The sequence below is a fragment of the Glandiceps talaboti genome, chromosome 12, assembly GCF_964340395.1.
Source record: "Glandiceps talaboti chromosome 12, keGlaTala1.1, whole genome shotgun sequence".
Taxonomy (NCBI): Eukaryota; Metazoa; Hemichordata; class Enteropneusta; family Spengelidae; genus Glandiceps; species Glandiceps talaboti.
This window is the reverse complement of record NC_135560.1, coordinates 18,268,185-18,292,319: the sequence shown is the minus strand read 5'-3', so window position 1 is coordinate 18,292,319 and position 24,135 is coordinate 18,268,185. Positions and strand designations below refer to the sequence as shown.

General features: G+C 36.6%; 1 protein-coding gene across 2 annotated transcripts; it reads right to left on the bottom strand.

The window, feature by feature from the left end:
- Positions 1-132: 132 nt before the first annotated feature.
- LOC144443398 (uncharacterized) lies at positions 133-16,469 on the bottom strand. Of its 2 annotated transcripts, XM_078132865.1 has the most exons (8): positions 16,336-16,469; positions 13,200-13,449; positions 8,494-8,583; positions 5,996-6,369; positions 5,572-5,691; positions 3,755-3,851; positions 3,344-3,590; positions 133-2,823 (listed from the first exon to the last, which is right to left on the bottom strand). In XM_078132865.1, the coding sequence occupies exons 1-8, from the start codon at positions 16,372-16,374 to the stop codon at positions 2,529-2,531; spliced, it is 1,512 nt and encodes a 503-aa protein (XP_077988991.1). In that variant the 5' UTR covers positions 16,375-16,469; the 3' UTR covers positions 133-2,528. The 2 variants fall into 2 exon arrangements, with proteins under 2 accessions (XP_077988991.1, XP_077988992.1); XM_078132866.1 differs by lacking the exon at positions 8,494-8,583.
- Positions 16,470-24,135: the final 7,666 nt, after the last annotated feature.

The following is a 24,135-nucleotide window of genomic DNA, read 5'->3' as shown; positions in this document are numbered from 1 at the left end:
TGCACATGCAATTCTGTCGATAAAACTCACTGTATTTGCGTTTATATAATTTCCTTACGAATAAGGATGTAATGGTAATGAACACAGACAACAGGCGAAATATTGAGTTGTAAAGCGTGAGCTTTATTCGGTAACAAAATGAATCTAGCCAGTGGTATATACTTAATGTTGTGACTGATATACAAACGCTTTCACGATTGGATAACTGACTGATTGACTGACTGTCTGTCTGGTCATGTTACTGTGCACATGACGCCATCCACATAATACTGTATATATTATGTTAATTAGATTCCTCATCGAATAAAAACAGCGATATTTCATTGCCAAATTCAAACTGGCCCTTTTTAAAAAACAAGAAGCAAAATATTTAATCAAATGTATACATCTCAATGCTAAATAGTAATTACGACACGCACTATTTCGTCTTTGGGTTGATAAATCTTAAACTGTTAGAAATATGATTGCATAATACACAAAGATTTATAGATTTGTCATTACATGTATAGTGTTGAGTTATCACATAAAACTGTGCTTTACACGTGATATGCTTTGTTCATATTTACATCATCAGAAAAATAAACCTGAAAATTGATGTCCTGTGCGAATGTAAATTTTCATGAATGTAAAATACTGCTTGATTTTGTAATAAACTTTTAAAGAAAGCTTACATTTTAATATTAAAGATTTTGAAAATGTCACGTGTTTTGTCAAATTCACACATAATCATGTAACAAGTTATCTAGAATTCGTTTCTGTCTTCAACACTGTATTTGTGCCCTGACTTGTGCAGTTGAAAAGTCTTAATCTTCGAAAGCAAAGAGCTCCGATAACCACGATTTATGAGCATGGTGTAAAAAGCATTACATGTATGGCGAGGGAACCGACATGGGAACATCATATTATTACACCCGACGCGAACATATACGCTTGTAGCGCACTGAGTGCAAAGTTTGAATGTACAGTTTATATCGACCCTTCGACTTCTAGAAGGTGACTTTTCGTCAAAATAAAATATGTCCAAAACATATTCCATTGTGTGTGACTCGACGCAAGGTTGTTGAGAGATTTGTGCCCACGGGGCTTAGACTGATCATGGTTTCACGCCCTCTATGGCTGGACCACGTGATAGATGAAATGTGCACTGATTCAGTGTGTACTTTAGCAATGTCGAATAAGTTACGAAATGTCGTATAAAACTAAGATAAAGAATTAAACCATACTGTTCTCGATTGTGTTGCTTAAAATTGTCTTTCAAATTTCCACCAACTTAACACAGCAAAATTTCCACAAAAACCCTGTAGTGCAAACCCTACTTTAATTCTTAGCTAAACAGGCAAAGAAAAGAGTTCTTTTAAAAATATATTTAATCAATGTCAAACTCGGTTCAATTTCATTGGTTCCCACATCACATCACCACGGTCATAGAAATCGGCAGTGTTCATTCTCACAAGCATTCATGGACGGCTTACACTATGGATTTTGCGTGGAATAAGCACGTGACATGACAATATTTGTGCATGTCTTCGGAGCCTGTCATTTCCATCACAAAATAGGGCTACATACAATATTTGTATTTATTGGCATCAGACTCAACTATTTGTAACACTAGGTCTACAACACACATATCAACCCCGAACTCCGACTGCATGCCAACATCATCAATCGGGACCTTTGTTTTGAACTATTACTTAATGTCCAAAAATTGAATTACACGTTATTACAATAAAAACTAATTAACTTGAAACAGAACGTCGTTAAAATAATTAAAACTTTGCTACATTCCATCATCTGTCTCGACAAAATAAATACTGCAACATTTCATGGTCAAAAATCTTACCAACTTAAAATGTAACAATGGTACTGTACTTCTATTTTTGAAGGCAGACAAAATTTAGCAAAGTTTATTAATAATTTTACGATTTCTATCGAGCCAATTGACGTTCTGTTGCAGGTTAGTTGGCTTCAATTGCACTTTATGAAAGTATGTGGTGTAATCGTCACATCATTTTGGTGTAATCGTCACATCATTTGGTGTAATCGTCACACCAATTGGTGTAATCGTTACAAATCACATCATTTGGTGTAATCGTCACAAACATTTGGTGTAATCGTCACAAATCACATCATTTGGTGTAATCGTCACACCAATTGGTGTAATCGTCATATCATTTGGATTTATAAAATGAAGATAAAATTTTCCTGGCATATTTGCGTTTAACATTTCAAGATTGGTTAATGAACAGAAACAATAGCTTCAGTGTGAAATTCAAAATGTGCCTAATGTGCATAGTGTGTTTGCATAGATTGTCGATATTCGATATATTGATCAGTGTATCGATCAGTCTATTGATCAGTGTAGCGAGAAGTACGTGAGTTATGGATACTATGATCAATATGGTGAGTTTCTCACGTTCTAAAACTTGACTACCCCGTACTTTTACTAATTTGCCCTCTCGAGAAAAAATAAGAAACTTTATAAGTATCCGTAAATATGAAAAGTTTGCACAATATTGATGTCCTCTATCTTAGGCTTTGACGGAATAGCAACCAGGTGGTGGATGCCGTCTTTTATTTGCCACTGCTTGAGCTTCTAGTTTTCTGATCGTAAGACCTTCGGAGACCCAATCTGGAGCGATGATGAAATGGCCACGGCATCCGGCATTAGCATTACTAAAGAAGCTGTTTTCGTGGACATACTCCTTAACAGGTGGTTTTTTGTACCTTTGTCGACTGCCCGGACGAATCTGGTGATGGTGATGTTTCACCGGTAGACTGTACTTTGGACGTGCGACTAGCTCTGGTTGAGGAGTCTTGGCACGGCTGTAAGACAAATGGGATTTGTTTTAATGACCAAAACAGTAAAGCTTTGAAAGAAAGCACAACAGAATGTTACCTGTCTGCAAGATATGCCATGTTGGGACGCCCTCTCGCATCGGCAACGCCCTTTTAGAAAAGTTCAAGACCGTTGAGGGCGGAGCGACATGGGGTACCTCACAGTCTAAATGCAACACTACTCGCACATCTGACACCAAGTGCATGAAGTGTAGCTTTTCGAATCCGAGCTACCGTGAGAAACAACGGAATGTAGAAAGTATTCATAGGCAAACAAGATCACTATTAGTGTCCATATAATAAGCTTATTAACATATTCACCATGTGAATGTATACAGTTATAATATCTAAAAGTAACAGATTCACAGCTGGAAGAATGGTATTTTCAAGAAAGTATATCAATATCTCAGCTTATACAAAAAGGTGTCTTGCATTGAAATCATGGATCAAGTAACAAATTAACGTTTTCAGGGGATAAAAAAGTGTAGAACTGTGAAATTAGACTTACTCATTTAATCGTCGCTCTATTTCCGACATCCATTCTCTGACTTGCATATCATCATGGCCGTCACGGTCAGGTTTTGCCTCCCGTTCATATCCGTAATCAGTGGCAGCTAGTCTTGCCGACTTGACTGCTCTTTGGGGAGGTGGAACGGGTGAGTAACCATGGTGACCGTTTGCACTTAGGGATCGAGCCATCGCTTTTGACTTGCCACCATTTAGTGTTTTGAACATATTATAAACAACTTCTTTCTCTGTAGATAAATGAATATAAACAAATAGATAATAAATAAATGTAGGAATAAAGGAATGGCAACGAATGGTCGTAACCACGTGATGTTAGATTTGTCAATAGAATCACACGATATAAATGTTTCAGAGCTTGAAGTAGAAAATTGTAACATTGCCTTGTTCTTACCATAGTCATCAGCAACATCCACCCATTTTGACATCTTGGGGTGTAAAAACATCTCTCTCGCAACTACACTACTGGTGGATAGTCTACTGTCTGGTCGCTGAGAACAAAAGAAAGACAATTTAGTATCAGTTACACATACATACACACATACATACATACATACATACATACATACATACATACATACATACATACATACATACATACATACACACACACACACACACATACATACATACATATATACATACATACATACATACATACATACATACATACATACATACATACATACATACTAGTACATACATACATACGATATCAAACAATTTCCATACAACTACTTCACTTTCATATAACCGTTTACAACAAGTGTTGTTTTTACAGCGTTTGATGACTTCAAAATATACAACCAAACGTTACATTATGTGACTTGAAACCGTCAAAGATGGGTTTTGAATAATTCTTACTTTAAGTCGTGTTGGTGAAGATATTCCTCCTAAATTCTGTTCGTATGACATTTCCTCTTTATGTTTAACTGGGCTTGGACGCCAAGACCATCGCATTGGATTGAAATAGTATTTGATAGATATCGGCGGGAACGGTATCGCCATGTTCCGTAATCTCACATCATACTACACACTGTTAATACTAGTCTACAGTACTACTATTTCAATTGTCAGTAAATAGGCGTGTACGAAAGTCATAGCAACAATCTCGCGTGTAACCACGAGAAAAGCACCTGAAAGAATGTTTAGATTCCGTTTCTATGGTTACTTTGTGAGGTATTATTTTATTGCCACGTTAAGGAATTTGTAAGCAGGTGCATAGTAAAAGCTGTCACGTTCGTTTCTTTTCATAGTCACTCAGCGCAACCCACCAGACAATATGGCGGATGTCATTTGTTGCTAACATGTTTCAGCAGTTCCTTTCATTAGATTATTGGAAAGTCATCTCATTACTAAATGCAGTGTCATTTTATTGACTTCAAACGTGATATCGTAGTAAATATCATTAAATATTGATGTACATGTTATAAAGTCTGAATATAGTAAACTACAATGCCAAATCCATCAATGTCTACTCACAAAAAGTGAAATACAAATATCCATGGTGTGGATTTCAATTCGTAATAAATAATTACTATAAGTAAAACATGACAGGATATGATAGATTATTTATGTGTCAAACTGTACAGTATAGACTTGCGTGTCAAATTGTAACTTGACGATTAAAGTGAGGTACGTGACGACGGTAAGGTCGGAAATCATGACGTGGAAGTGTTTCGGTCCAAATAAAAACGGACAAAACCACCAAACATTGCCAACGTTACAATGGAACCATTACACATTACACAGACAAAAACAGAGATATAAATAGACAGACAAAGCGCATGCAGACAGAGACAGAGACAGAGACAGAGAGAGCACTAGAGCCAGAGACAGACGCTCGCTCCCTCCTCTCACTCCCTTCCTCTCACCCTCTGCCTCCCCCCTCTCTCTCTCTCTCTCTCTCTCTCTCTCTCTCTCTCTCTCTCTCTCTCTCTCTCTCTCTCTCTCTCTCTCTCTCTCTCTCTCTCTCTCTCTCTCTCTCTCTCTCTCTAATGTCTATGTTCAAACGTCATGTGTATTCCTTAGTAGCTCTCTAATATTACAAGTAAATTTACAGTTTATATTACTATGTATACAGTAATGATACATGGCAGATAACCGTTCGCCTATCGTATCAATGACGTCTCGTTTTTTCGTGACTTTCTAGATTATATGATTAAACGATATTTTGGCACTAAATGTCAAACCAGTCACGTGAATACTAACCAGTGGACTGCAGGCAACTTCTCTTACTTCAGGCGCTGGCGGGAATTCAAGTTTGACACTATTGGAATCGAATTGTTCTCCATCATATGTCACATGTGCTTCCAAGTCGTCTGGTTTATCCTTTAAAGGATTGTAAAAATATTGTAATTAATTGCCAAAACTCGTTATAATTTTATTCAAAGAGAAACGTGTCACCAATTTAGAAGTACTGTTATATTATTATCATTCGTAAAAAAATTGTATTTGATAAAGTGGGTAACTAATTTACTACTGCGTGAACTTAGATTTGAATTGTTTGCTTCTTCGTCGTATGGTTTTTTCTTTTAATTTACTGTCAGAAAAATTAATCTTGAAAGTTTGCTTTGGTAGCTATTGTAACAACTTAAAGCTGTCTTGGTCATTGGGTGACATGATATTCACTTACTGCGGGTGTTTTTGAACGTGGACGTATTTGTTGTTGAGGTTGGGACAATGCAGGGCTGTCAGGAGGAAGTGGTGGTGGGGAGGGCCTCCGTATACCAGGTGCCGTCATTGGTCTGGGTGGTGAAACTTCTTCAGGGATTGGTTCATGTACCTGTGGTGGAGTTGGGGTTTTAGCTCGATTGCGTGGTACAAGTGGTCTGTACACAGGTTTCACTTTGCCTGGTGTAGACGGTGTTTGGGTTCTCCATACAATCCAGTGTTCACGTTGTTGTTTTGGTGTTGGCGGTTTTTGCACCATCTTGTAAGTTGTTTGCGTTCTTTGGTTGCTAGGTGCTGGTTTCATCATCTTCAACTTTTCTTGCAAAGCGTGGTCTCCTATAAGACAACATTGTCGTACAATTATAGAAGTTACTAACTACATCATTTTACCACGATTACTATGAATAAAAATCAAAGTTCATGTTTTCTAGTTATTTTCCGTGTACAAGCCTAAACGTACGCATATATATATGGACATGCGTGTGAGTGCATGTGCATGCGCGTGTACATTAGCATGTGTACGTATGCAAGTGCTTATGTGTGCGTGTGATTTATAAATATTTACCAATATATTCTGCCAATGTACTTACAAATGTTGAATAATCTAGAAATGTGTATATTAATAGTTAATGTTTTGTTTTATCATTATGATCTTTGACAGATTATAAAAATACTTTCTCACAAAAATGATTGAATTAAACCTAGGATGACAAATTAATTTTGTCATCTTCTCAAACACTCAAATATAAGATTACCCTTTCAAGATTTATGTTCAAAAGGTGAAGAAAACAATATGCTCATTGCTGTAGTTTGCAGACCATGCAAATTATGTTTGATGACATCAGTGTCAGAATGTAATTATGGTAATTATATTCACATGATAACAAATGAGAAAATTCATATGCTAAATCCGTGCACCGTAGTTTGACGCATACAGGTAGAAGACCATCTACCTCCGATCCGTCACACGACTCACACGCCAAGTTCTTTGACACAGAATGTTTAGAAATGTGACCTTTGTTATTTCTATACATTTATGTTGACTTTGAGTTGTCATGGTTACACTGTCAAAGACTATGTACACCCAAAACACGATAACTGTTCACCCCTTTGTTTGTTTGTTTGTATGTCTACGTGTTTGTTGTAAGCAAACATTTACATTACTTTGTTGATATTGGTATATTTGGCTATTTGAAGTTGACTACCTAACATTTGTACTCTAAGATAGTGTGCTTTGGAATTCATTGACTCTGAAAACACACTCCGCTCCGTTACATGAAACTTACAGACGCAACTATGTTTTATATATTTTGTATTACCATGACAACTTATCATTAATATCCCTTAATTTATTTACGTAATCATAGATCAATGAGTTTCGAATTAATTTTTTTTTTGTAGATTATCCCTTTTAGCTTAGGTAAACAAATAAAATATGTTTATTTAGTCAACATAACGTTAATAATTCAGAACAAAACCACAGACAGATTGTTAGCTGACAAGTTCTACATAAGATATAGCATGCATGACAGTTTTTATTGATACAAATGACATAATCAGCATTAAAGCGCTAAAAATCAATCCAGTGTTAGTCTTAGCAATTACAAGGAGGCGTTATTTGTTTCTGGTACTGATGAAAAGCAAAGTGGTTATTGAACGCGTACCCAGAACGCTACAAGCATTGTTACTTTGCACGATCGAGTCAGGCATAATTTATTCACTCGATTTTAAATTTATAGTCGACTACATTGATGAGATAGGATAAGAACGGTTTGACGACAATCAAGGCTGTTAGTATAATGTACTTCCAGCCTTGACGTTAAGTCAACCGATTTATCATATAATTCTGAAGTTTCAATTTTGAGTGTAGGCCTACTATTAAAAGTAATATTGAAAACTTCGATAATGACGCAAGCAACGCTATCACACGTACGCGTATCCCTTTAGGTAGAATGTGCCTCTGGGATAAATTTTAACCCAGAAAATCAAAGTTCTCTCCATAGTTTGCCACTTGAAAGCTTGTTGCTGACTCGTTTGACCGCCACCGTCTTGTTTTCTATGAAATGAACAGTCTTTACTCAAGTAGTCTATGGAGGTCAGTGGCCATATTGGAATCTAAAATGATTAGATTTTGATACCATTTTCAAAAATGATTTCGAAATGATTACCTAAGTTTTGTATTGATTTTACAAATATAAATGATGAGGTTGGAGTCTTCTTGAACAAAGGTAACAGCAAAAGTTAAAAGATTTTTATTTTCGATGCACATTCTACGTTAAGATACGTAAGTGTATCAACACATCTATATGGGTACTAGTCGTTTTTTTTTTCGTTTATAAATGTTCATTTGCCCTTCTATGCCATGACTTTTCGTGCAAAGTATAAGTTAAGAGGTATTAAAACTGTTTGAAGACATGACAATATATATAGTTATTTCAGGCGATCTGGTTGGTGTCTTACGTTTGGCATACATGCCTCCCTCTTCTCTTGATGTCTTGAGACATGGTGGTGATGGTGAAACGAAAGACACCAGCGTCTTTCTATCGTGAACTAAGATGAAAGAGAGCATAAACCCAATGAACAGAGATGTTGATCATACATGAAGATGACGAGTGACATTATGTACCATGACAAGAACTTTATGAAGGATGACTGTTAAGAATGTCATGAATATATTTAAAATAGTGCCATTTAGTACCCGTATGTTGGCAATTTTCGACACATTAACAGCGCCTCGTCGTTTCTACATTTCTTGGTATAAAGGTGGTCTGAGGTACGGTACCGACTGGAAGTATAAATAAAGATGCCCAAAATCAACTTTATCGATATCATTCATCATGTGGTACCTGATAGCTATAGGTAGGAGTGGTCAATTTGCTGGGAAAGTGATAAGCTGAGGTGCGGTCAACATGGGAGTGGTAGTGAAGGGTAATTCATATTTCCAAGCATGTTTGTGTGTGTGGGGGGGGGGGGAGGATTGGGTGGAGGAGGAGGGGATTTATATGTTATAGAATGTTTTCCCTTCATATATTGATGAAAAAATGTTTACTCCTCCTGCCTCAATCTACTGAGAAATGGAAGAGGAGAGAGAAAAGAAAGTGAAACAGAGATGTATGTATGTATGTATGTATGTATGTATGTATGTATGTATGTATGTATGTATGTATGTATGTATGTATGTGTGATTATGTGTGTGGGTGTGTGTGTGTATGGGGTATACGTATGTGTGTGTGTTGAATTCATATGCCACTGAGATGGGGAGGTCAGGATGGTCGATGTATATGTAGCAGTGGGTTAGTGAATTGTAACAGGATTTCAGATGAAAGAATTAAATGAAAACATCAGAAAAGACCAGAACTGTCTTTTTCATATCAATTCCTAAAATATAAACTATTTTGGTACTATATAAAGTCCCTATATTTCCAGTTTGTTCACAGTGTTCATAATTTAACATATCTCTTTGGGTATTAAATCCAAGAACGTTCAGTCAACGCGCTCGATCGTAAATAAAATTGCCCTATTGAGTTTTACACCTAGACACTCTGTACTTACGTTGTTATCTTTCCATGGTATAAATAATTTAGTTGCCAGGAATCACCTAATTTGAAATTAAAATCCATTTAGCTATGTTTACATACAATCCATAATGAAACAGAGTGTCAAACTCTGAAGATGTCAAACCGGTGATCCTATATAAATAGTTGATGACACAAACCATGGATATTCATACATTTATTAAGTTCAAGAACTGCTCCTCGCTTTACAATAGTCCGGGTTTTCAATCGATTCAACTTGTAATCCTCGCAAATATACTATACATAGAGTCGCTCACAACAGACCTCGCAAGGTTGCTATGCTGTGAGCGTCCGTAGCAACAATGAACACGTGTCCAAGGTGCAAGTAATCATAGGTCGTGATCCAAAACATTGTAGTCGATTATCAATGAACACACTGTGCATAAGTTTTGAAAACAAACACATCGCGTATTATGAATATAATTGACGTAAATTGATCCAATTAAACTACAAAGTGGATGAATTTGATATTGATTTTCATTTAAATGTATATGTTTATGAAGCTCAAATAAAGCGACGAGACACAATAAACAATCGATAGATAACGATAGACGTTGACATGAACAGACACAAGATTTATGTATATGAGACTGCAGGCATGTGTATTTACTGACAGAAATCGAATAATGTTCCTGTTAACAATAGTAATTAGCAATACACTTTTGTTAAATTTCTTACACAGTATCAATGAATATTAACAGCTCATTAATCAATCGCCATTGGTTTGAAGCTATTGGTGGAATGTTCTCGTTTACAGACCTATTTCGTTTCTGGTATTCGTCGTGAAAGGCCAGTCAATATTTGCGATGTTTAACTTTGTACAGTGACCCAACTTCACAGTTAACAATTGTTGGATACAAAGTTCGTGTTTCATGTTCTATGTCCTTGTAGACAAGTACGTGATAACGTCAACCGGGCATCATGTGTAATATTGTAAATCAATAAAACAATAGATGTTTGTTTTTAGCGATGACAAATTGTCCGATATCACTATGGTAACGAGATGAATGATCTTGTCGACGACTTATATATTTTGCACTTTGATTTAAAAGTAGTCAAATCGATTTTTGTCAGAGTTGTTTTTCCATTGAACGTCTGTCTGGCAACGCAACTTGTAGTTACGACAACACCGGTTTGTGATTAATTAAAATGGAAAAATAAACATAACGTGGTCTACGTCGACAAGAATTCATATTTTTGTATTTAATGACTAAGGTGCTCACCTAAATTGGACATCCGGGATATGAATTCGCGAGAGTTTCGCTAAGTCAAGACACAGCCAAGGAAAAGACGTGTATATTTCATAATCTTTTATTGGGTACATTAACCCATATTACACATTTAGTGAGGTTTGCATTCCGCTTTGAAAGGATTTATGTTATCGAGACACCCGTTGTTGTCCACGTCATCTTTAATCCACAAGTAATTGTACAAACTGAGTAGTGACTTACTATGAGACTACTCAGATCTTTTCAATGTCATTATTCTATAGACTCTGTAAAAGACCTTAGGGAGGGACTTCTAGCATTGCATTACAAACTATTGTTAGACTACACCGCTATTTTCCATTCAGCGGTTAATAAAAAAACGCACACCTTGTACTTTGGTTCAATTGAGTACTTGTCAGTCGGGAGTGATCAATAAACACCCACCCCAAAGATGAATTGTTCAAAATTATGTACATTGTCGACTTAACAGACACCGTGTCTATACTCGATACTACATTAATAACTGTCAACGATATGGCATACAATACGTTGATCAAAGTCTGTAAGTACGAGATGACATTGTAGGTTCGCGACTGCCAAGGTGTTTTTATACATCGCTATTATAATTTACTGGGCGTATTTTCCATATGAACACACAGCAATGTTTAAACCCTTTACACGACCACTGTGACCTATGGCTGCTATTTCATCTTATCTGAAGAACCTGTTACCTTGGTACAAACTAATACTAACAAAATATTTAGACCTATTATCACGTGACTCGCCTAACTTTGTGTTCAGTCGTTGGTAACCCATTCTTTTTCCAATGATAGTAATTCTAGTTCACACAATTAAGCATTGTTATCATACATAAGCCCTACAGTTTGTACATTCTTACGTTTTGTGTACATATATGACGCAGTCTTACGTGTACAGCTAAGTCGTTGTTCGACTACGTACTGCCTGATAGTTAACGAGTTGTTGATGTTAGAAATCTGGTGCAAAGAATGAGAGGTTGTGGATGGGAAAGGGAGAGAGGGGGGGGGGTGAAGGAGGAGGACGGAGGAATTGAGATATCTAATTCATGGTGGTTGTGGGGAAGTTGTTGTTGTTGTTGTTGTTGTTGTTGTTGTTGTTGTTGTTGTTGGTGGTGGTGGTGGTGGTGGTGGTGGTGGTGGTGGTGGCAGCGACCGTGGGATGGTATTACTGATGACATTGATCATGATCGTTGTATTGAAAGATATGGATGAACTTTGGAAAGGATTCGTATAAACGGCTAAACATTGTCCTTATATTTGCAGAGAGAGAGAAAAGTGATGTAAATGGAACGAATTCTGCAGAGATTTCAGTTCGATCACCTGACTTGGAAAAGTCAGATTAGTTGAAGATTAACTAACTTCACTAGATGAGACTGTACAGTTACGGTATATCCATGCAGGTTCATCAAATCGTCATCACACATTCACCTCTGACCTTTGACGCCCAGCAACGAAAGATTTCAAAACTCATAAGGAAAGGCCAATTATAATTAATTCCATAATGTGTCACTTGTAGCCCTTGCAAGAGACAAGAGTTAATTGTACGACAGTGCCACCTGAACCAATTTTACCCTACCCCTTAGTATAGGATACATGCCTCTATCGTGCTTGTATAGAGATATCGGGGAATTTTAACAGCATGGCTGGAAACAATTGTTAACGGTTACTAAGACTTGTCCGTACGTCATTCCTCCGTTTCAAAGAGAATAACGCCGAGGGGATCCTTAAATTCACAAGCCTAGACAATAGAAACAAGCGAGTGTAACATATGTATGTTATGTCTTCAGTTTTTTCAGTCCACCTTGACAGAATATTATGAAGAAAAAAATCGGCTATACAAATCGATAAATATCAAACTCAGCGATAAGTTGATATATGGAACTTTGCTGTTAATTGATTGTTGACCCTTTATCAGTTGATGAAATGCAACATGGTGACAGTAAGGAATGACACATTTCACAATGATGTCGATTTCACTATAGACAAAACTTGGTTTCCTGTTAATGGTATTTGGTGGTTATATTGATAGGTTTACATAGATGAGAAACTTTTCAAGATGATGTTAACTCCCAAAGCTTTTACTGAAAATGAAGAATTGCATTTACCTCTTATAAATTTACATTATATGATTATAAGAGAGAAAATCAACCCATGACGTCACACTAGGCCTTGACAAAAAGACCACCTTAGCTTAAATGAACAGCATGATTTATTTTGATTTATAGGAAGATGCCTGAACATTTGTCTCATTAATAGGCTCACATTTTTTTACACTGCAGCACATTTTTGGAATTCCACTACCCACGTCATAAATTAGAAAGTTATATAATTTATTCAATTGTTACCTTTGTAAATTGGTTTTCTAGTATTTTCTTCAAAAGCATGTGGGATATGACTGGCGACTTTGGATCTGTTTTCTTTGTCTTTAACTTTATCCAAGTAATCTTTGACGGCTCCTTTGACACGATCTTGTAGTCTGGTGTGGTGTTCTTTATATTGTAATTTATCCAGATAATCCTTCACCGCTAACTGGACTCGTTCCTGCATCCGGGTTTCTCTGTCCATTCTCGATAGATTCTTTGGTTCGAGGAATCCCTGGAAAAAAGAAGAAGAATGCATGAATGCGGGGACTTCATTCAATATCGTAGATATTCAGAACAGTGTTTACAGTGTTGCCATGGTGACATAAAAAAGAAGCCCGTGACTTCGTATCCATTTCTGTAATATCCATAGATATACATTTATTTACTTCTTTGCCATAGTGACATTCAAAACTTTAATCTTACTAGTATGCCTATCTCACTTTTCTTATCTTCTCCTTTATTGCAGTTTGGCTTGAGGCCGAGTAATAATCAAATGAATTTCTTTTCAATAATATTACATTTAAGGCATGGAGACTAATATTTTTTAAATATATATCATTCACCAATATTTGTCTTCTGTCGTTAGACAGGGCTAATACTCGTGACTCAAGGGAGCTTGTCACTATGAGTCGAAGTCGAGTAGCAACATAGCCCTTATGTTGCGCAGTTTTTCCGACTGAATGAAGAAAAATATTGGAAGATAATATAATTGTTCGTGCGCAAGATAATTTTAACAAATAAGCTTACTGCGAGAAAATGGCCAGTCTTAACGTTTTGACTCATATTTTGAACATCATGGAATCGATGCCGTAGCCATGTCTTGTCATGATGTAGAACAACCAGGGTACAAATCCCATATTTTCAGATCAGACGCTTGGTTTCCACATGGTATATGTGAATCGATTACCTTCACACCAAAAGTTCAATGCCAAGTCAAAACAACGACCATTCTAAATCTAAAACCGAGTCAACATATCTCGAAACAAAACAGTTTCACGTGAAGTGCAGGGTACAAAGAAGACAACAAGCTGACTGGTAACAATAGAGACATTTCTCTTTACACATACACTCAACATGTGGTTGACCATTAGGCAGTCGAGATTCGTAAGGGTTATTTTGTTTACAGACCATCTCCAGCTATTTGTCAATGATAAACTGTGATCACGATTGATACACACCTTGAAGATCTGTATGTATTTGTTATTTCTGTATTTAAACGTCGTCACTAGCTTCTCATACAAACTTTGATGAAAGCTCAGACCACTATACATGTAGGTTATACCGAACCCGGTACCCCCCCCCCCCCATGACTTTGATGGGGTTGTACTGCGCGCAGTGTTGAAGTTTGGAGGGGAGATACAACGTGTTCCGTCAACATTTTAAACTCTGACAGGGGTGTACGACATGCCCCGTCAACATTTAAAGTTTGACTGGATGGGGGTGTTGCAAATGCCTTGTAAACAAGGTTCGAAGGCTAAGTTATCGAACAAATAGCAACACTGGCACACAAACAGGGAACACAGCAGAAACTTTGATTTTAGTTTCATTTTAGAATATTACGATTCTACGTGGGGTTTTAACTGAAAGTGGCATGCAGCCCATGATTAGAACAGGATAAATATTTGCGTGTTCTCTGATCAGATAATTTAGGGTCTATAGACTCTATAATGATATTCTAGGACTAGATGAGGATTTGGGATTAACTGTTAGGTTAGTGTTGTTGCAATGGGTTACAAAGACGTATTCATAGAAGCCATACAAATGCATTTTAAATAGAGACAATGCGCCTTAGCATACCGACATGTAAACTGCATCTCAGCAACTGTTGGGTGTATGGTAGTGCCAATGTAGGCTCTGTAAAATACGCATAAAATGTCTATTTATTGGAGGGTCAGTTTGTCCTGTATCAGCGATCAGAACGTACGACATAATGACAGTTAATGTATGTATGTCTGTGTTGAGTGACAACTGACTCAACCACGATGTCACTTTACTGTAGGACATAATCCTAGCTGTTCTAGAGTGTCTGGGAAGATTAGTATGGTGACCGTCTTCTTCTGTAAATGAGAAAGACCTAGTATCGTGAAATGAATATGTATGTCCCAGGCAAATCAAAGTATCATTGTTTTAATGTTTTGACGTGGGATAATACACGGATAACACCTCAGTGTTCTCTCGGTGGTGGGTCTCAGGACTATATGCTATGGTAGCTAACAACAACTGTCCCTATGACAGTACGTTACAGCTCAAAGCACTGCAAGTACATTGACACAGTAATAACTGACAATGAAGTTCAGTATTTCGTCATAACACTGCCAAAACAGGGATTGTATCATTCAGTTTCTACTTGGACAAATAAATTAATACTTTTTACTGTCTATACGTTCAAAGTTTTAAGTTTTGGGGTGGGAGTTCACGTAAGCTCATTACTTTGACTTTGTTGTCAGCTGAACTCGACAGGAACACTATAAAGTATAGCTTTGTTTGAACAACTTTGAGAACCGCTATAAACCTGCTATACGAATTGTTACTTTGTGGAATGGTCCGAGCATATGAGAGTAATATCAACAATAGACTATTAAATAGTTACAAAGCAACTTTACCCATTATACCATACACACCAGTATATTTAAACATCGTCGATCTGTAGTAATGAATGTGTTAGAATCACCTTATGGTTTCCTGTCAAATATATCACATGTATTTAATCAGATGCCACTGACAATCCCCAACATCTGAGTCCGATGTCCTAAGTACAGCAATATGTAGGAAGTTACATGTAGCCGAAGTGAACCAAAGAGCAGTACAATACATACAGTAAACACTATTACCCACTGTCTCTCTCGCTAACTCTAAGGTTGCATGGGGTGCATGTATATTCCGAAGAGTTGCCAGTTGTTGTTTTTAACTATGTTCTCTAAGTATTATCGCCTAAGGACGTTTCGTGGTCACAGACCATGACATACTGTAAAACAATCAACTAAATAGTTAAGCTAGTATTGTGTAGAATTTCATACATTCATAGATATGTATGTAGGTAAGTATGTATATTAGACGCGTCTTTAAACCGCGTCGATCCCACAACTAAAGCAGGTTTACATTTAACAAGAACACTTACTTCAATTGTCGGCGTCGGGGTCGCTGCGTACGACGACATGTCGGCATAGGACCGCTAAAATCGGCAACAATTGACGACAAGACAGAGTTATGGCGGACAAGCGTCGTTACTATGTGTACATATGGTAGCTCTAGTGGTTACCACGCCAAGTACGACCTGTGATAACACATATGTAGATGAAGTGTTTACCAAGGTCCATTGTGTAACTATACTGAATTAAGAATACCTATAGAAGTGTGGCTCTGTATTGTTACAACGACCCTATAAAACCGTACATATGCCATTTCACAAAGCGTTCAGGAAAGGGGGAATTGTATGAGTAGTGCACTGTAATTGATTTCAGATTTTTCATTATTACAAAGCCAGTGTGGAACGGACAATACATCTTGGAAAGTTGGGTGACTGGCGATAAATAACTTCAGCTGACGATAACGGTTCACCTTTGACACTGTGCATGGAGCTTTTCTGTAGACATATATAATTGTAGAATAAATCGTAACACTGCACCGCTTAGCTAACCCTAAGTGACCAAGCACGAACTAAACCATAGACGGTAAAAACAGCGATGCCGACCAACATACCAACATAGGCATTTATATAGTACTACATAATATACATATGTATGCTCGATGTCCGTAGCATAGAAACTATAGTGTACATTCTATAAATTATACGTCACTGGGCCAGGATTCTCTAAATCTGTACAAGACAGTTACTTCTAATTGGACGATCATGGTGTTGTGATATAACTGTAGAAGAGATATTTTCATTAAGCCGTTATCACTGACGTCATAACCAATCTCCCACAACCACCTGTTGATTCATGTATGTGTGACACAGCTTGGTCTTCTCGATCCGGTCTTCTGCTATATATATTCACCTGTCATTTCTTGCAAGTTATCAGTTGTCAATTGCCGCTTGCTATCAGTGAGTCATTAGTTGTCCATTGGTCATTTACTACTAAATATCCATTGGTATTGGTTATTAGGTACTAGATATTCATTGGTTATTCGGTACATGTACTATATATTCATTGTTATTCGGTACCATGTACTAGATATTCATTGGTTATTCGGTACCGTGTACTAGGTATTCATTGGTTATTCGGTACATGTACTAGATATTCATTGGTTATTCGGTACCATGTACTATATATTCATCGGTTATTCGGTACTGAATATCTATTGCACTAGATATCCACCATTTGGTACTACATATCCCTTTGGTGATTTTCTACTATGGGCGTACTATTTCATGTCCGATAAAATAAATGTATCTAAAATTCACTGCACACTGCTTTGGTTGGCCAATTAATTACTTTAACGCTAAGTCAAAAACAAAAATTAACGCAATCGTAGACCACGGAGATAAATTTACTTCCAGAGTTAATCACTGTATAACACATTTAAGTCGTTAGAACTAATAAGTTCCTTAAACAAGCAAGTATGAAATCTACGAATTACAAAGTATGAAAAACGCGGGAAAAAAGCACATTGACATTCATCCTATTCAATACCTGTTCGTATTAAGTTGCAATCGTACCTACCTAATTACCGTACACAGAGAAAGTACAGATGAGTGACTATTGACTCTCTTTGATTATGTCAACTAAATATCCTTTACCCTTCAAAAATGGCCGTGGACCCACAATTCATCCTAAGAGATGAAAACACAACTTTGGACAATTCTAAGTAAACATTTTGCTAAGACGAAAGAGGTTTAACCAGAATAATATAATGTATAACTAGACTAAACTCTTTCGGTCACTGGAGGCGCTCTCATTTTTCTAACACATTGCGGAGCAACGAACTAACGTGATATATTGGTGTACTGTGAAGGTATATTTTATTCATATTATAGCCATGTACCTATTGTGACATTGGCACACAATGATTGTCATTGTTAAAAGACATTTATCGATCCTTTGTTAGCTTTGTTAGCTAGAGTTGTAAAATAACATTAGGAACAAATAGAGATTTCGTGTTATACACAAATCGTTAATAGAATAATAAAAAACACTAAAAACATTGTATGTCTTCCACTCATTATCGGACAATTAAACTTTCCAAGAAAACTTAATCACCATTCTTTTCCCGTGACTAGATTTGAGTTTTACAATTTAGCTGAACAGATGAAATGTCAATTATCGAAATATGTTTTTACATTAGCTGAACAGGTGAAATGTCAATTATCGAAATATGTTTTTGTTCCGACGTATTAGGTTTTATTTTACACATTTTCGGGACAAGAAAAGCTACTTTTGAGTTTTAAGTTATATTAACGGGATGTTTTAATTGTTATGCGTATTGATAAAGTCCTAGTTCGGATTACATACCCTAGGATTAAAATTTAGGAGTGAAAAACAGTTCCATGGCATTCTCGCAAAAAAAAGAGTTGTGCCGTAAAAGAGGCTTTGGTTTACGACGATGTTGTTTGGCAGAGCCATAGAACTAAGAAATTATCCAATTTAACTCATGTGGTAGGCCAGAGTCAAATCATCTGGAGAGACGATGGTTCAAACCACTAGGTGGCTTTACTCTGGCTTACCCTTATGGTTCCATTGATATGATAACAATAATATGAGAACATGGGATTTAAATATGACGATGGTCATACAAACCTGGACACAACCAACCAAATGCAAAACTAAGGACTGGTCGAAATGCTATTGCTACATAACAAGCTTATATTGTATACTGTATATATATATATATAATTATGATATATAACATATAATATATAATAGACACACACACACACACACACACACACACACACACACACACACACACACACACACAGATATGTATTACGTGATTGAAATCTACATATGATCCACATCCTACGTGGTATTTAGTTAATATGTGTGTGTGGCCTTGTAAAGTGTTGGTATACTAGTATATAAAACCACTAGTCTAAATGCATGACAGATTCTATTGTATGTTGTAAATGAAGTATTGTTTTCGAGACTAAACCATCGCTATGACAACAAAAAAGTACCCTTGTCGTAAACAGAACAAACTAAGAAATATACATTAGAGAGTGAGGGCGTTGTTGTGGTATTTGAGCGATGACTTGTTGTCATCTTGTCTAATACTTAATAAGTTTATTTGTCAGTTCAAGCAATACGGATTTCCAGCTTAATAGCTATCATCAAGGTGATAAATTTAAAGGCAGCGATTCTTGAGACTCAGAGACAACTGAATAAATATCTTGATGATTAGAAACCATCATTTGTTTTATGTGCCAATTTCCTCTTTTTTTCTGTGAACACATCATGACTACAAATAAACATTACTTGTTGTGCTGGTTTCCTCTCTGGGTCTGTGTTTCCATGGTGCTGTTAGCGACACAACACACTTATTGGTATATCTAGTATGTAAATGTACATAATTGCCTTTTATAAGTGGGTCTATGCTTCAACTTCCCTTTAACCCCACTTTATAATTGCAAAATTAGCTCATTTAGGGCATAGGTGAGCTGACCAAAGGGAATGAGGCGTCAGCTAACAGACATTTCACAACATACAGTGTATTCGGAAATATTTCCATGTATAACTCCCTATCGAGCTTTTGCTCACGTACCTAGTATATTTATTGATATCATATATAATAATAGTATATATATATATATATATATATATATATATATATATATATATATATATATATATATATATATATATATATATATATATATATATACTGTATATATATATATATATACTGTATATATATATATAAATATATATATATATATATATATGGTTAGTTAGTTAGTCAGTTAGATAATTAATAATTAGTTAATAGTTAGTTAGTTAGTAGTTAGTTAGTTAGTTAGTTTGTTAGTTAGTTAATAGTTAGTTAGGGTTATAAAATGACTGTCTACCAGAGCTATGTCTAGGAAAAGGAGCTGTCCTGAACTATAAAGAATTGGCCTCTTTACATGTAATCGTTATGGTTCTAGTGATAACATAGCAGATGCGAGAACCTGTGGTTACATCAAGGGCCTTTAACAAGCTTTGTCGGATGGTTAATTTATACCAAAGCTTCAGAAATTCCTTCATTGTTTCAAAGCTGTGTTCACGTGACGTACTGTTTCGCAAATGAAGTAGGTACCCTACTGTAATGTTTATTACAAGAAAGTTATGAAAGCCTTTTCAGTTTGACAAAGAAAAGCAATAATCGAGTGTAATAAACTCTCCAGTATGACCACTTTATGAAAACATAAATGTGATCAACTCAAGGAGATCTCCCATTGTCCCATTTCCATACAAATGAAAGCGATTGCTGCCAATAAATTGCATGAATTAAGATCGTTTTAATTTTGTCGCGACAAGTATGAATGTTTAGCGATCATGATGAATGCATTTCCGCTGAATGAATGTCGTAGGCATCCGGTTAATAAACTCCTATGGTTTAGGTGGCGTACTATCAGCTGGGAGAAGCTTCGCTGCCATAGCAACAATTTACTTAACCTTAATAAAATATTGAAGCATTTCCAGTGAATTGTTACGCATCGTAGCAACTGACGTCACGAATTAGAAATATGATCGACTCTTTCTCTGTCGTGGAGGACATAATTATGGAAATGAAATTCTAACAATGGCCGTCTTCTGTTTTGTCTAGATAAAATTAAGCTATGTTTCGATTCACTAAGCTTAGTCACCATACATACATACATACACATACACACACACAAGGTCTGAATCGATTGGGTAAGAGGTTAATACTGTGGACCCATTGTCTGGTGTATTTAATGGTTTGATTTTTTCATTTTAACATCATACAACTTGATTCTCATAACAGTAAATGGTGAACACCTGCACATAACATGGCTTCACTAGTTTTATGACAATGTTCCGTAATACTGAAGTTATTGCCGTATGTCCCATTTGTCGCAAAGACGGGATATACACAGACATGCAAGCTCCTGACTCAAGGGGACTTTTTCTTTCTTTCCCAATTGCTTTCCCTGAAGGTATTGTCGTTCATGGAATACTTGAGTGTATAATAAGTTTCCACACAAAAGAATAACTCATTTATATTGAGTTTGTAATCAGCTTGGAGCAAGTCAGGATTACGAAGTATCCGCAGCCACAACAAGTGTATTGAATGTGTAACTACCAGACTACTGCCGACTATATTGATTTAAGCGCCAACAGATTACTGTCAATAGAGTTACATAGCCTAATACATTGGAAACACGGAACACATTGACAATTCACTACACTGGTAAGGTTTACACAGGACTTTAGTTTGGACCGCAGGCGGTGTAGAATGACGGAAACTATCGCCAAGGGCCAATGTGGAAGAGAATGGGAAACTCGTGGGTATTTTAATAAAATGACAAGGTGACCGCACCACAATTCAATCATAGTTGATTGAGGCTAAAAAGAAATCCACCTGTGCAGCGCTTTGTGTTTGCTAAAACTAAATCTCGTTAACTCCATGGAGATAGGATTACTTTCATAGGGACAGAAATCCCCGTATTAATTCTTACATCAGCAGACTTCATATTAAAAAAACAAGGTTTGGATCTAGCTAATACGTAATGGCGGGTATTCAGAGGTGGTCCAAATAAGAAAACCAAAGGGATCTTAATATAATGAATTTGGTCACAAAGTGAATTATTGGGTTTCTGTCGTTTATCGCAAGCAAAATTTCAAATTTCGAATTATCCCGTAGGAACATCATTGGGAAAAGTATTAAACAATAGTTACCTCGTTTGGATGTGGATTGTTTCTTCTCAACCCTGACGTGGGTCGCATCGTTAACTGTCGCATATATGTTTTCTTCATTCCATAAAGATCTTGGTAAGTGGTTTTGGGGGTTGCCATATCGCCAGAAAATGGAATCATTCGCGGTACAGGTGGCATTATGTGTAATTACCTTGCTGTGTATGATAGGTCTCGGTTGAACTGTTCAAACCAGAGAGAAAAATTGTCTGGATAATTGTCCCAGTACGAAGGTAGGCAATGTGGAATCTACCCACACATCATCTGTCGATGAGATGTTATATTTACGGAGTGTCTCGATTGATAGTCAGGGAACAAACGTTTACACCGTACTATCTGCTGATGTAAGGTACGTCAACCGTAACTTACTTCTACCGGACAATCCAATTTGTAATCCAAACTATGTGCCGTACGTTTTTCTACACTGCCATTGCAATTTGTACCACGTCCGCCATGTAACCGATCTCACCCTGTCACAAAACACAAGGTTTGCGGAACGGGTATTAGGCGGTCGTTCAGGGAAACTTATGAATATTCATAGATTTCGCATCAGTGAAGGAATCCTACCGAACGGCGTTTGCCTATTGGTCCGACAGAGGTAAAGTTGCATAAGAATCAATCAGTACAAAAGCCAAGACAACAGGGAAAATCGATCGACTACTTTTTCCCTAGAGTAATTTGTGATTGTTGCTCATTATTGAACCGAGGCATTGAACTCGAAGTAACGAGAGTCTTTTATCAAAAGCATTTCTTTCGGGTTTTAAAGCCCTCTCAAGTCTTTTTAAATAATATTTAGTGAAGATTACAATTCTAACATTTTTTTTGTATATTTAGTCCAGTTGAAAATAAGCTGTCATAGTAGTGCAGCGCCGTCAACAGAGTGGTTGCCAGGTACGCCTTCCCCGTTGCTAAGCTGACAATACGCACAAGGTGTGGGATATCCCAACTCAAATGGGGCATACCGCGATCGATAAGATTCCTTACTTAATTCGCCTTGTGACCTTCTGAATAGAAACATGACGAGTGTTGAAACAGTAGACTCGTTGAGTGATATGTTACATTCACAACTTGAAGTCAATGACATTTCACTGCAGAAGGCGTGTAGTCATCTCACTAACTAATACTGCTAGTATATCATTACGTTCTCTTGGTGGAAAGAACTGACCATGATAGCCAAGATGTCGTTAATATAATAAAGAATTTGAGTAAAAAGATATTATTCATTTTTGTTGTTGGGGGTTGTGATTTAATGTTAAAATGGCACATTGTGGTCCGAAATGGCATGTAACGAATTACTTAGTTGCCCGTTCAGACAGTTTTTTTTCCACCAAAATAAGTCTTACTGACTGAAACGATAATTGATCCGAAGTGCATATCTAGCCAATCGTACATAAATCGACATAAGAATGAGAGAGAAGAATATGATAGGGTAGTGTCAATCATGACAATCGCACGAAACACTTCTCTGTCAAACAAAGTAAACTAAACTAAAGCATTTATTTCACAACATTTTAACCCAACGAATATAAATATGTATACGCGGAAACTGAGGTCTGCAAAATGACAAGAAATAATCTCCCTTTGTCCTAAGATTTATTTTTATTTGGTCCTTTGCGTTTTAAAAATCATTTCCAGGAATATGCGGACAGCTTAAAATCGATGAACCAAATCGGGTTTCATTTGCATGCCTCACGCGTGGATATTCACCATGACAACTAATGCGGTCATATCTGACATATTGTGTTTTCTAAGTCCTCAAGGATATTAGCAGCTTCATTATAATTATTCTTTTTGAAATTTTATAGACATTTTGATATATTGCTTCGTTGTCTCATTCAAGGAGGTTCATTTTTTTTCGATAAATACTGCCATCGGCAAACTGTATTGTTATATGCAATTATTTCTTTTGACAGTTCCATCAATAAGATGGTTGCCATGGTTGTTGTTAATAGTCACAGGTATTAATGACAGACAACTAAATGACAATGAACAATTACAGTGTTACAGGCATTCCAGTAAGACCCATGTTGATTTGAGCTGTGTAGTCCATTCAAAATTATTGG